The sequence below is a fragment of the Vigna radiata genome, unplaced genomic scaffold (genome assembly GCF_000741045.1).
Source record: "Vigna radiata var. radiata cultivar VC1973A unplaced genomic scaffold, Vradiata_ver6 scaffold_83, whole genome shotgun sequence".
In the NCBI taxonomy this organism is placed as follows: Eukaryota; Viridiplantae; Streptophyta; class Magnoliopsida; order Fabales; family Fabaceae; genus Vigna; species Vigna radiata.
This window is the reverse complement of record NW_014543268.1, coordinates 810,617-825,291: the sequence shown is the minus strand read 5'-3', so window position 1 is coordinate 825,291 and position 14,675 is coordinate 810,617. Positions and strand designations below refer to the sequence as shown.

The 14,675-nt window shown below is 31.0% G+C and overlaps 2 protein-coding genes and 1 non-coding gene across 3 annotated transcripts; 1 reads left to right on the top strand and 2 right to left on the bottom strand.

Moving 5' to 3' along the window:
• Positions 1-64: 64 nt before the first annotated feature.
• Positions 65-136, bottom strand: TRNAG-UCC. Its single transcript has one exon. It is a non-coding gene; the product is annotated as a tRNA-Gly (tRNA).
• On the bottom strand, positions 65-1,320 carry LOC106754095 (basic endochitinase-like). The gene has a single exon (XM_014636047.2). The coding sequence runs from the start codon at positions 1,318-1,320 to the stop codon at positions 418-420; it is 903 nt and encodes a 300-aa protein (XP_014491533.1). The 3' UTR covers positions 65-417.
• Positions 1,321-7,704: 6,384 nt separating this feature from the next.
• Positions 7,705-10,669, top strand: LOC106754090. Its single transcript, XM_014636042.2, has 2 exons — positions 7,705-8,900; positions 10,586-10,669. The coding sequence occupies exons 1-2, from the start codon at positions 8,131-8,133 to the stop codon at positions 10,626-10,628; spliced, it is 813 nt and encodes a 270-aa protein (XP_014491528.2). The 5' UTR covers positions 7,705-8,130; the 3' UTR covers positions 10,629-10,669.
• The last annotated feature ends 4,006 nt before the right edge of the window (positions 10,670-14,675 follow it).

The window sequence follows — 14,675 nt, the reverse complement described above, 5'->3', positions numbered from 1 at the left end:
TTACTACTCATTAGTGAAAGAGCCACCATAAAAAAATTTATACGACAGCTCAACTAAAAAATCTTGCGTTTGCCGGGAGTCGAACCCGGGTCTATTGCTTGGAAGGCAATTATCCTAACCGTTGGACTACAAACGCTTGATGTTGCTCAAGCTCTCTATAAAGTTAACATATAATTATAATTAAAATAGACCTAAACATGGCAAATGAAACTTTTCTACAATGAAATTGAATCAACACAATTTTACGGACTAGACAACATTACGTGCATGGTTTCAAACTGAATGAACAACCCGGGACAGCTTTTTCAAGCATGATCAACACCTTCTACCTCCTTTATTTGGATATCTTTTTATTACTTTTACAAGGAAACAGAATTCAACACAAGTGAAGGAGCTAAACTTCAAGGTTTTCAAACCTCAAACACTGCCCTTGATGGTTCTGGAAAATCCGGTTTGCTTATCAGCGGACCGATCCCACAGCATTACCCCACCATACTTGCGCGATCTTTTGACAAAAGGTAACACTTCCCTTATCACAGTTTGCGCTGGCACAAAGCCGCTACCAGCTGACGATGGAGATGCAGGAAGACCCAAATAAATTTTCCTAGCCTTAATGGACGAGACCCACCGCTTCCATGAATTCTGAAACTTGCTGGGGTCACCAGAGTCAAACTGACACGGTTCGTTGTTGTAAAACTGAACCCAAACAAAGTCAAATAGCCCTGTTGACAGTGCTCCATTCTGGTGTTCATCAGGGAAAGGACACTGTGGTGCTGCTGTTAAGTACACCTTTCTGCCCCCTCTGCTGTGCTGAGAGAGTCTCCTTGCAAGCACAGCGTAGAAAGCTTCACCACCACCAACTTCAATGTCGAAATCTACACCATCCAACACTGCATCACCCAATGGTCTTGTCCTAGATTTCCCTCCCAAGAAGTTGTTCCATATGAAATCTGCCACGTTTGTAGCGTCTCCGGCGGATGACAAGGAGTACCCTGGATCACCACCTCCGATTGAAAGGATCACCTTGATGCCTCTCTTCTGGCAATTCTTTATCTCTTTGCTCAAAGTTTTGCAACCGTTTGATGCAGGTTCGCAGTGACCTGCAAGGTTGATTTGGGGTTCACGCCCACTGCCAAATCTTGCAAGAAACGCTATGTTCACAATTTTGTACAGTCCAGAATTGCATGTTTCGGTTAATGAGCCCTCTCTCTCGTCCTGGCCCCAGTAAATCACTATGTCTCCTCCTGCATTGGTTGTAAAAACCAATGCAAGAAAATTCAAGAGAAAAAAAATTGAAACTTTTGGTGTTTTATTGCCCATTGCAGTCTTAGCTTGATGTACACCGACCAAGTTTGGAACCAATTTATAAAGCCTCCTTAAATGTTTTATTACACATCACGTACCATGCAGTTACGCTATCATTGCATACAAAAATCCATAATCTACTTAACGTCTTGGACCTAATTTATTTCTTTGATTGTTTTTATGCATTTTTTTTTCAAATTAATTGTTGTTTTAACAGTTTATAGGTAAATAAAAATAAATGACCAGTGAGCTGCACCAGCTCGTTATCTCAAAAAATGTGTCGGCAAGTGCCACGACGTGACTGCAGACAAAGATTAAGGGCAGAACAAGTTAAAGTAATGTTCCTTTGTCTAAATCTCGTTTTACATCGAATCTGTACATTTTAATAGAATTTCTTCGTATGTAAACAATTATTAGTTTTATATCAAAGGTTAGAGGCAGGCGATTGTTGTATTCTTTTGTAAGGAAAGATATGAGAAAAATGGAGATGATATATTTGGATGGATTTAAAAATGAAATTTATGTTTTTTTAACAGATTTGGAGACGATGGTGGGATGAAATTGGGAATAAAGTTTGTAAAGGATTTGTCTAATGTTGTATTAAAAAATTCAATATTTTGATTTTCAATATTAAAACTTAAAATAATTAAATATTTACTATCACACAATTAATAAGACTAACTCGAAATATGACATAATATAGGATGAGAGTATAGGTCATAAGATAAAATATGATTTATGATTAATTAAAGTGAAACTTTTTTATTCATATAAGTTTGAAATCTATTCTAAGGATATTGTGTCTATATCCCAATGTGTCTTGTAAGGGATAGGTGTGAATAAAGAAAGTAATAGCACTCTTTGAATAAGTTGTCATTTAAAATGTCCATGCTTGTTAATAACTCAAAAATTTACACTAATTGAGATGAAGAGATTCTGAGAATTAGATTGTATCTCTCGTTAAGGATGGCAGTTTAACGTTCACCACAATAACAAACATTCGTCTGTCAAGATCATTTGCTTCCTCCTTATTGGAAAATTCATCTGAGTTCAAGATATATAAGACAAAATCAAAATACAAATTATGAAGACATCATAGAAATTAAATTGAATTTGAAAGTTGTTTTAGAATCACCTTGTACAACTATTATCCAACGTTTCCTGCAATATAACACATTTATTATAGTACAAATGAGAGCTTTAGAATTGGTTCCAAGCATGAGAGAATCAATTCCAATACCTTGGAATCGATTCCAAACAAAACAAAACATATTCCAAGACCATAAAATCGGTTCCAAACAAGAATATGCTCCATTTTTCTTGGAATCAATTCCAAGTTTTCACAAATCCAGTTCAAGTCTTCATAGATCTAGTTCCAAGCATGTGTATGCACGTCATTCAACCTGTGTCCATGAATTATGATGTTAATCCAATTGGGCTGTTATGATAAAAGGATATGTGTTACTGTAGGCTCATGTTTTACTGGTCGAGAACAACGATTAGTTGAAAGGAAAAGACCGAACAGTTAAGGGAACGAGAAAGTGTATCATGACCGCTCGATCTCAACCGGGAAGGGGATGACCGAACTATTGACATGCCAGAAAGCACCTCATGACTGCTCGGTTCCGACAACGTTGAGCAGAGCTAAGGTGTAACTAATGTTGTAACGGCTGTTGTTAAGCGGTTAAGGTTTGCACTAATGATCATTAAGAGATAAATTAATTGGTCAGACTCTTATAAACTCTATAAATAGGGGTTTAATTTCGAGGTAAACTCACATTTTACTCACTATTGAGTTACAAAAGACCTGCTGAGAAAAATTCTGACTTGAGCGTCGGAGTGTATTTTGCAGGTCACTCCTTACACCGTTCGGTCATTTGAAGCTAGGAGCCCTACACCGTTCGGTAATTTGGAGCAAGGAGTAAGGAGGACGTTCGATGGAGAGATGAGAACTCTTTAGACAGTTATCCTCATCCCATTTCAGCAGGAACATTTTAAATTAATTGGTCAGACTCTTATAAACTCTATAATAAGGGCTTATTTTTGAGGTCACCCCCTACATCGTTCGGTCATTTAAAGCTAGGAGCCCTACACCGTTCGATAATTTGGAGCAAGGAGTAAGGAGGACGTTCAGCGGAGCAAGAACTCTTCATACGATTATCCTCGTCCCATTTCAATAGGGACAATATGTATGTTTTGGAGTATCAAACTATGTTGTCTCTTGTGTTGTTTTGCTTCCTATCAAGCTTCTATTTTGCAAGGTTAGTGTGATGCCAAACTTCTATGTTGTCAGGCTGACATGTTATCGGGTTTCTAGGATGTCGAACTTCTATGTTGTCGAGCTACTCTTGCTATGGATTCTTACCACAAACCGTGAATATGAACCATACACAACACACATTGCCACACTCATTTTGGAACTCACCTGGGTTCAAGGAGCAGAGTGTGACAACAAGCTATCTCTAAAGCTTCAAAGAAACACCACAACACGAGCAGTGACATCAAATTATCTCCACAACTTTAAGGAAACACCATAACACAACTCCCCACCACCGAGTCATCTAATAATATACATCAATACATCAACCAACTATTTAATGGGACATTGAAGAGACTCACTTGTACATGGTCAACTAGTCAAAGGTGTATGGTCATCTTTGAAGTGAGAATCTCTCTTATATGCTTTAGGAATCTCACTTGTTCATTTCAAAAATAAAAGTAGTGCATGTGAAAAATAATAGTGTTGATGAGTATGTGAAAATAAAGCAACGAGAATATTTACGTAAAAACGCTATATTTAATCTCAAATCTCTTTGTGGTAATCTCCAAATCAAGATTTCTTGTTCTCCCTCCATATATATATATATATATATATATATATATATATATATATATATATATATATATATATATATATATATATATATATATATATATATATATATGTTTTTTTTTCTTAGTATAATATTTCATTACATTGTAATTTATCTACTCTTCTCTAATCATGCTTTGTTGCTTTATATAACGCTTTCTGTAACCAGAAAAGAAAATAAGAAGATAATAGGAAAATAAAAGAAATTAAAAGTGTGATAAAAAGGAAAAAACGGTTTGATATTATGCAACCTTCTTTTGTTACCAGAAAATTCTCACACAATACAATAAATATACTTGTCATCCTTCTAAAAACTTTAAGATATAGTTTTCATCCTAAAAAATATTGTTTTCGTTTTAGATCTTCTTAATTTTAAAAGTGTTCTATTAAAAGCTGAAGAAGTCAGTGCATGAAAATTATACACACTCAAATTGGATAAAAAAAATAGAAAAACAAAAACTCAACTTTAAATATTTTAGAGGAAAACAAATATTTTATCCAAATTCTTATCATTCATATCCTTCATCTTTATATAACCACAACGTGCATTACGATAAAAAGAGATGTAATCCGTGACTCGCACATTGTAATAATTATATTTAAGAAGGTTTGTTGGTTTAGAAGACAAGAACGTAGAAAGAAGAATATCTTACAAGATTCGAAAACAAATGTATAATGTCACAAAAAAAGGAAAATAAAAGTATAATTCTTGTCCACTCTATCTTTGTACCCAAAATATGCGTTAGCTTAGCTTGGGAGAAAATAACCAGCTATTGTCTCTAACCAGTTATTGCAGTTTTCCGCGCTCTATTATACGGGTGATGTTGATTTTATGTATATTTTAAATTTTAAAATTGTATTATTTATGTAATTGAATTGATATGTTTTATATTATTAAGTCTGTCTCCAAATTACATGTTTTAAAAATTGTAGCATGTAGGACAAATGAAAAAATGGGTTTAACTGTTTTCGTCACTGCTTCCTTCTTCGTAAGAATGAGTTTAAAAGATACAAGTAGCAAAAAAAAAAGTTAGTGTCTCCTATTTTCGTCCATAATCTTAAATATGTTTTCTTTTTTTTCTCATTTCAATTGGGTTCTTATTTTTATAAAATTGAATCAAATATGAGTTTTCTGTCAAATTGAGAAGATGTTATTAAAGAGGGTGTTACATGGGGTTGGCATGTTGACCGTGTCTTTTTAAATGATGTGGCATCAAAAACGTGTTTTGAAGTGTATTTTTTTAATTTTTGAATTAAAAAATAGAGTTGAGAAATAAAATTTAAAATATACATAAAATCAAAAAGAAATTAAATTAAGTGTAGCAGTCCTTTCTGTGCAATTACCAAATCGAAATCAGATTTGGAGAAGATTGGGGTTTCGAATTAGGGTTCGTGGGAGAACAATGAAAATAGAAATTAACATGGAGTAGAAATGTATGGAGATGAAAACGCAATTGAGCGTAGCTTTAATATGGAAAAGTAGAAGGTGATTACACTAAACTTGCTTAAAAGGGTTGTTGTTGATAAATTGCAAACAAAGCATATTGTTGTTGTTGGATTACTGGAATGAATGATGATTGTTGATTCGATTGAGAAGAGGGAGAGATTGTTCAGAATTTGATTACAGAGAAGGAAAAAACGTTGACTCAACGTTCCCTTCTCTCTTTACAGAGTTCCCACTCAAACAAAAACAAGAAAAAAAAACACTCTCTCTTCTCTCTCTCTCTCTCTTTTTCATTTTTTTTCTCTCTCTCTACAATACAATTCGCCGGAGATGGCAAACTTCTACCGTAACAACGTCGAGAACGTGGTCCTTGGCCACCACCGTTCCAAGAGCACCTCCGTCGTTGGTGGCCACTTCCCCCTATGGCATTCCCTCTCCACCACCTCCTCTGCCGCCTAGTCTTCAATGTCGTTAGCTGCGGCGCCAACTCCCGCTATGCTGAGAGATCGGACAGAGACACCACCAACCAAAACAACAGCACCAGCACAAGACGAAGTCGAATAACGAAGATCTATTGAACCTGGTGGAGGTCGAAGAGGACAAACTCGAGGAGCTGAAGAGCCTAGTGAAGGAGCTTCACAAGAAGGATGAGGAAGAGAAAGAAGAAGAGTCAATGCCACGAATGCTTCGAAAGTGAGGTTGCTAGCTAAAGAGAATTTGGAAGTATGCAGTTTAATGTTTAATGTTTAATTTATTTTTATAAATTTCTTTTATTTAAAAAAAAAATAAAAAACACACATCGGAACACATACATCAAATAAGTTACTCTATGTCATTTAAAGATTAACATGCTGTTAGGCTCCGTAGGGGTCTACTTATTACAATTTTCATAAAATAAAGATTCAATTGAGACTTTGGAAAAAAAAAAACCTATTTGAAATTCTAGACAAAATAATAACCAACAGTAAAAAAAAATTAACTATAATCTATTTACTCTTCCTATGTTTTACGAGAATGATGAGAATAAGATGGATACGTTTGTTTCACACTTATAAATTATTTTCTTTGAGAACTTTGAGAGAAGAGTGTGATTCTTTTTTTTTTTTTATAAAAGAACAATTTAAAAGTCATTATACATTAAAGTGAGTTGGAAATAAATATTAAAGTGACTTAGAAAAAGAGACCCAAAATTTTTCCGAGAAACAGGGCTTACAATAGTTGGAAGGAGTGTCAAACCAATGTGAATTTTGATTAAATATGGTAAGACTTTTAATTTTAGCAAAAGATTATTTACTTTGAAAAAAATAAAAAGAATGCTAATGCATTATCATCATCGATCAAACATGGTGAACCTCTCCACTCTTATTGTCTACATTTATAAATCATTTTAACTATTTTGGATTTATTAAAAGAAATAAGACTAAATTAAAATGAAAAACAATTGTAATGGAACGTGATCAAATCAATTTTAACAGTTCGCTGTTAAGATACATGTTGTGATGGATTTTAGCTTTTATTCATTGTTTACTTATTCTTGTGTTGCTATTAATTAAAAAAAGTTATATTAAGTTCGTATACTTACACAATATTCAGTGATTATTACCTATATACTTTTTTATATATTTTAGTTTCTACTTTACAATTTACACATTAGAAAATAAAAGAAAAGATTATTTTACGTGCATGAACGAAAAATGTAAGAATTTAGACCAAATGTATGATTATTTTAAAAGAAATAACAAATATCGTCATAAAATTAACCAATTACAATGTTCAGAATTATTTTTTACAAAAGCAAAAGTAAAAAAGTGATAAAGATAAAAATATGGAAACTAATGTTATAGGGGTCTCTGAAATTATATTATATTATCTAATATTGCAACAACTCTTTATGTTTATACGTTAAAAGCATTATATTTAAATTTTTAATTTCGATTTTTGAACAAACAGGACAAAAAAAAATTGAACAATGCAGTAATGGATAAAAGTCATACAGTCGTAAATGAATTCCTTAAAAATGATTTTTAACTTACAACTAAATTATTTGTTTATTTTATTTTCTGTAAGAAGAAAAAGTGCCTGAAGCTTAAAAGGGAAAATAATAATATTTTATGTTGTTCATATTTTATTAAATTTACTTTTAAAACAGAAAAAAATAAAAAATAAAAAATTCCATTATTATGGGTAGGCTTCTGTTCTTATGGTTACAGCTTAGTTATTAACAGGTACGCAACTACGCGGATTTCACTTGCAACCTCACCCTAACACCACTTCAGTTGATCACAGCTAATATTTACGTTTTTTACCCTAACGAATACCAACTACAAAAAAAGACGGCCAATTTATAACCAACGGATTTTACCTTTCCCTCTCACGAAAACCCATAAGGCGTCTCTTTCCGCCGGAATCGCAACCGTTTATTCTTTCTTGGCTCATCACCACCGTTCCGAAGTCCCAAGAAAGAATAGAGATGTTGTGGTAAGGAAGGTTCCAGAAAGAAAGAGAGAGAATGCCGACGCCGGCGAACACGCATCAAGTATTGGAGATCAACTTGATCTCCGCGCAGGGCTTGAAGATGCCTTCGTCTCCTCGGCGAAAGCTCCAAACCTACGCCGTCACGTGGATCCACCCAGAAACGAAGCTCAGAACTCGCGTTGACAAACTCGGTGGAAACAACCCTACCTGGAACGACAAGTTCCTATTCCGCGTGTCACCGGAGTTTCTCGCCGGTGACACCTCCGGTATCTGCATTGCCATCTACGCCGTTGGAACCTTCCGCGACCACCTCGTCGGCACCTTGCGGTTCCTCATCAGCAACATTCTCTCCCGCGACGTCGACATGTCGACGCCGTGCTTCAGCGCCTTCCAGCTCCGAAGGCCGTCGGGGAGGTTTCATGGCGTGATGAACATTGGCGCCATGGTGATGGACGGGTCCGGGTTCCCCGCGTTGGAGAAGATTTGGGCGATAGGGTACCGAGACCTGATGGGAGAGAATATACAGCAGCGGCCGAGAAAGACGGCGGAAGATAAATCGAAGGAAGAGGAAGTGTTTTCGAGCGAATCTTGCGAGAATTCTTGCACGGAGGAGGGGGAAGGAGAGTCGTCGACGGCGTCGTCTTCTTCATCGCCGAGAACGGTGACGTTGAGGGATTGGAACGGAGTGAGGGAATTGACGGGAAATAAAGGGTTGACAATGTCGGCTTCGGGATTCTTGTGCTGTTTGGTTAGTCAAGGGAGTGTTGACGAACAATTCAGTCCAACCAATACCACTCTAGAAAGGTAATCCAACCAAGAGCTCTACTCTGCTTTCTTTTCTTTCTTTCTTTTCTCTTTTCTTCCTTGTCATTTTTCCTCTCCATCTCCCTTGTGGCTAGGATCCTATACTTTTTTGTCAATTCCAGATTTCAAAATTACGAATTTCCACGGTAAAAAGGATATTCTTTATTCCTTTGTTAATTTCAAATTTTTTTATGCAAAAAGTTTTAAATCAATTTTCCTATCCTACCTGTTAAGAAAAGAGTACTGGTTACGAAGGAAGAGGAAGTGTTTTCAAGCGATATTAAAATATCTCCTATAATTGATTAACCAGTGTCTGGACAAGTACAAAACGTCTTAACCAGTTTCATATTTTAAATAATAAACATTTGTGAGATAAATTAGTATAAGCAATGAAGTCATCAATTATAGGAGATATAAGTTTTTAACTTTTGAATCTCCTATATTAGAATTTATTTTAGTTGAAAATTTGATGGAGAACCCCATACTCATTATACTCAAAGAATTATTTATGGATAACTTATTAATTTTAAATCTTAAATTGGATATTCATTTTTAACAATTCGAAAGTAACCAGTGACGTTAAAATTGTTTCGATTTATGTGAATTTTTATAATCAATATCTTACGTAATATAATTGGGTTATGGAAAATGTAATATGATAACTTAGAATTTCATATTAAATTTAAAATTCTATATATTATAATTATGATAAGTATGTGTTAACGAGTACGCATATATCGGGGTAAATAGTGATTTTTTTTATAGACAATAATACGATGTTGGATGTCAAATAACAATATTTTAAAATGCTAATGGTGTGTGTGTATATATATTTTTAAGTTATTATGTGTTCACTTGTTTTCTATTCAAATATTTATATTTATACATATCATATATTTCGTATTTAAGTTTGGATAATCGTTAATATTTGTATATGTAGATATTTTATTTTCGGGAACATTACACAATCGAATATTACGTTTAACTTACCCTCTCACGACATTGTATAAAGAATAATTTTAGTTTCTCGTGAATCATGAGTTGGAAATGTTATTTCTTTTCATATTTGCTGTGTTTTAAGAAATAATATTCTTACGAGACCACAAACCATAGTTTCCATGAATGCTTTCTACTTAATTGTTTTCACAAAGAAGGTGGGAATTTAACATTTCCAAGTTGATTTTTTATTTTATTTATTCAAACACTATAAATTGTCTCTTATATTTTTGTTTGAATTAGTGTATGGAAAATGAAAAAATGAAAAAGAAAAAAGAAAGAAAAGAATGAGAAAATAAAGTATAAGAAAAGGGTGAGAACTATTTCTCTAATCACACTCTCATAGATGAAGACTTTAAAGCTCCTAATTTTTATCAAGATAATATCATGGTGATAACTATCGGGATTGTAGACATCTAAAAGATGGATATATTAAAAAATCTTATTATTCTTTATAACAAGCAAATTATTGGATTTTTTGGCGAACGAGTAGATACAAGAGGATATTTAGATTTGTTAATGCAAATTATTGATTAAAAGAGTAGGGAGATTCATATTTCATATCTCCTACTTTAGGTCAACATATCTTACAATGTGTTACTTAATGGACCGTGTTTGAATATATTTGGGACCATAGTATCCATACTCCATCTGACAACGAAATTCATATTTCATATCTCCTACTTTAGGTCAACACATCTTACAATGTGTTACTCAATGGACCGTGTTTGAACATATTTGGGACCATAGTATCCATACTCCATCTAGCAACGAAATTCTCCTCGAACAAAGGTAAGATGTGTAAAAGCCTATTACAATTTTTATAAATAGGATAAAAGTAAAGTAATCAGTGATTATTGATTATTGTATTTAATACATGAATTTTTAGGACTCTTTTTTACTTAAACAACAGATTATCTTTTAAATGATGATCAAATGAAAGATTTGTGTTACCAAAAAATAACTACAAACAAACTATAAATAAATAAAAATGAAAATCTTGAAATTGATGATATATATCATAGACACAGTATTCATTATGAAAAACTATATAATATTTATTTATTTGATCAAATTTCAAACTTAATGAACGTGCGTAAATCAATTTGTTCGTTTAGAATAGTTTTTAGTGTAACATTTTTGTATTTTTCAGCTTAAAAAAATATTATTTAGTCTCGATAATCCTAAATTCTATGTTATGTTTAAAATTGTACCTTAATGCTTTAAGTAGTGTATTTATTAGTAAAAGGAAATGTGGTTGTTAATAACCAAAGTTGGTTGGTATGACATGAACCGTTTCTTGATGTGACTAAAAAGATTACTTTCGTAGTTAGTGAATAAAAAATGCTCTCTTATAATAGTCAGAAATGGATCTAAACATCTAATTGAAATTAGGTCTAACAAATGGTACTTTTAAAGTTAAATGATCCTAAATATTCTTAATGTAAAAAGTTTATTTTTAAAACCGTGTTAAAAATATTATTTTAATTACCCTTGAATTTTATGTTTGTTAAAACCAATCTAACAATGCAAATTCTTTTCATATTCTTGACCTAAATTACACAGCCTTTTGTCTTTACTGTGTGACAAAGTAAATCCAACCACCAAATTAAAATCATAACGTTTTGGCTGATCTCAACACATCAACTTACATAAGTAATAAGAGAAAAGCTAGAAACACATTTTTAGTGTAAAGTTGATTTAATATCAACGAAATTATAAAAATTAAAATTCATTAGCTTTATAAAAAGAGTATATATTTTAAAATATTCAATCCAAACAAAACTAACATCTCATCTCATGTTGATAGGAAGAAAAAGTTAGTAAGAAATAATTAAGATGTCTCATTCTGATAACCTATAATATTCTAAATACACAAAAAAAAACAATATCATAATCTAGATAATAATACATTCACATGTCATAAATTGTTTGATTTTTTCAAACTTTTTTTTTATCTTGTTTTTCTTTGTTATAACTTGAGTAGAAATGACCATGTAAGTTGATTATTTCATTTTGTTTCGTATTAAACCTGACATAAAACTTACAGACTAGTTTTGTTGGCTAGTCCTGCATGTATATAGGTTTGAATGCATAAACAGAATCTTTTAAAGAAAAGGTACATATAAACGTTGCAAAAAATAAATTTATTATAATGTTTCACATTTTTGTTATGTGCAAATGTATTATTTATAATGAAATTAAAATAAATTAAGTAAACATAAAATCAACATTTGCATCAAATAAATATGTAAAAGTTAAATTTTTTAAGAAAAGAAAAAACATAAAAAAAATATTATTTAAGTTAAAAAGACTATAACAATTAATCAATATTAAATATAAACAAAAGAGATGACTTAAGAATTCATCTACGAAATGAAAAAAATAACAAAATAAAATAATTTAACGTGACTTAAAATATAGTAAATTTTATACGTTACGTAAATTAAATGATCTCGTTTCGTTATTGACTCGTGTGAGTTATGTGGAATAAACATAAATAGATTAGTGAGCTAAAATACTTAATTCATCCTATATTTTTCTAGTGAACCACGTATAAATCTATATATTCGGTTATCTATTGTACTTTCTAGATTTAAGTAATATTTTTGAAAATATCCCAATTGTAGCAAGGTCAATCATGTCTTTTTCTTACAACTTGATTTAAAGTATTAGTTTTATTACATATTATTGAAGATAATATTTTTGGAAGAAAGAAAAACGTTGCTTAAAAAATTAAAATTTATATTATTTAACTAAAGCATTTGTAAAGCATGATGTTTAATTGTGGTTTTTTTTCTAATAATTTATTTATAGTCATACTTTCTAGAGATGAAATCTAGCACCACATCGTGTGGACAAAGATGGACGTGCAAATGGGTTTTAGATCTTAGGAATATGGGTGAAAGCGACAAAGCAAGAAATAAGTAAATAAAATAAAATTGGGGGAATAAGTGATGGGTTGAAAATGTTAAGAAACAAAATGATGAAGTACATGAGTTGTAGTGAAATTAACCTAATTCAAGAGACATCATTTTCCATGTTTGGTCATGGTCTCTATTTGGTAGGTATTGGTTGAGAAATGTATAAGATAACAAATGAATGAATGAGATATTGGAGAAAAGATTTTCAATAAAGTATGATTTAGTGTGTGAAAGGTGGCTTGGCTTAGAAGAACCTTCAGCTATAGTGCTGCTTCCACTTACCATCTCTCTTTCACCATTTTTTTCCAATTTTTTTCGTACTCTTAACAAATCCTAATTATATGAATAATGATACTTTGACAACATTTTTTTACAATATTTTAATATCATTTACGTGTCATTCTCTGATTAATCTATGTTGGTGTTTATGATTATTATTATTATTATTGATTTTTAAATAATTTTAAACCAATTACAGAATGACACAAATAATGTTAAAATATTATCAAAGTATCATTATCCCTAATTATATATCATTATATCACACTCAATTTTTCACCATTTCACTTTTCTAGTCTCTTTTCTTCCTTTCATTACATATGACTAAAATTCGAGCTTTAATCTAATATAATAAAATAATGATACCTTAATATATTTTACATCCATTTTGATACAAGATAAAATGATTATAAAGTAATATTTTTTTTTATATTTTTATAATAAAAACTAAACAATAATATTAAATAAATATAAAAAGTTTATGGTATCAAAATATCATTTAGGAAAATTAGCTATGTTCACACAATTTATTTATATAATAATTATTAATTTTCCGTTATAAGCTTTTCCTTCTCACTTGGGTTCAAAATGAGGAAAAGGAGGGAGAATTTTCAAACAAAGGATGATTGTTGCTGCATAAGTTTCATTGCGTGGATATTAATTAATTTACAAAAACATGTTTTAAACATTAGTTCACTTTTCTTTTCATTGAAATAAACATGTTTTAAACATTACTTACTTTTTTTCATTGTTTTAAACATTACTTAATTTTTTTCATCATGTTTTAAATATTACTTGACTTTTGGCATATACAATATATGGATTGGGTTACTTATCTTAAAAATAATCTGAAATAAGGAAGTAATTACTTATTTAAGAAATAGATAGCACTTAAAAAAATCGAAATTATTTATTTTTAAAATGAAAAACTAAACCAATACATTAAAGAAAGAGAGTCAAGATTTGCTTTTTTTAATAAAATAGTTTTTTTTTTCAAAAACATAAATAAATTTACCCAATTTATCTTTAAATAAACCACTCATTATATTTCGAATGGAGTATAATTAACCACTACATCAATCTATATAATAACATTTACTTTACATCCTATTAAATAAAATTTTTGACGTTTTTTTTATTTAATACTAACTTAATATTCATATATATATATATATATATATATATATATATATATAGTTAGATAGTTGGTTCTTTTAAAAGAATAAGAAAAAATATATAGATTATTAATAAAAATTGGCGTAAACAATTAAGATAGTATATATTATAATTTAATATGTAAAAATCATAAAAGATATCTAATATGTGACATTTTTTATTTGAAAAGTAACCCATAGTAAAATTTATAGTTGTGCTTTGATCCTTTTCCATAGGTGATTGCCACATCATTATTTAAAACAATATTAAGCTAAAGCAATATGGGATACATAATTATTGGATTTATTTGAAAACTTTGTTAACAAATCTTATAAAATTAATCACAACAAATTGGACTAATCAAACTTTTTGAATGATTTATATAATAAATAATTTTGAGGAACCATTATTGACCAAATGT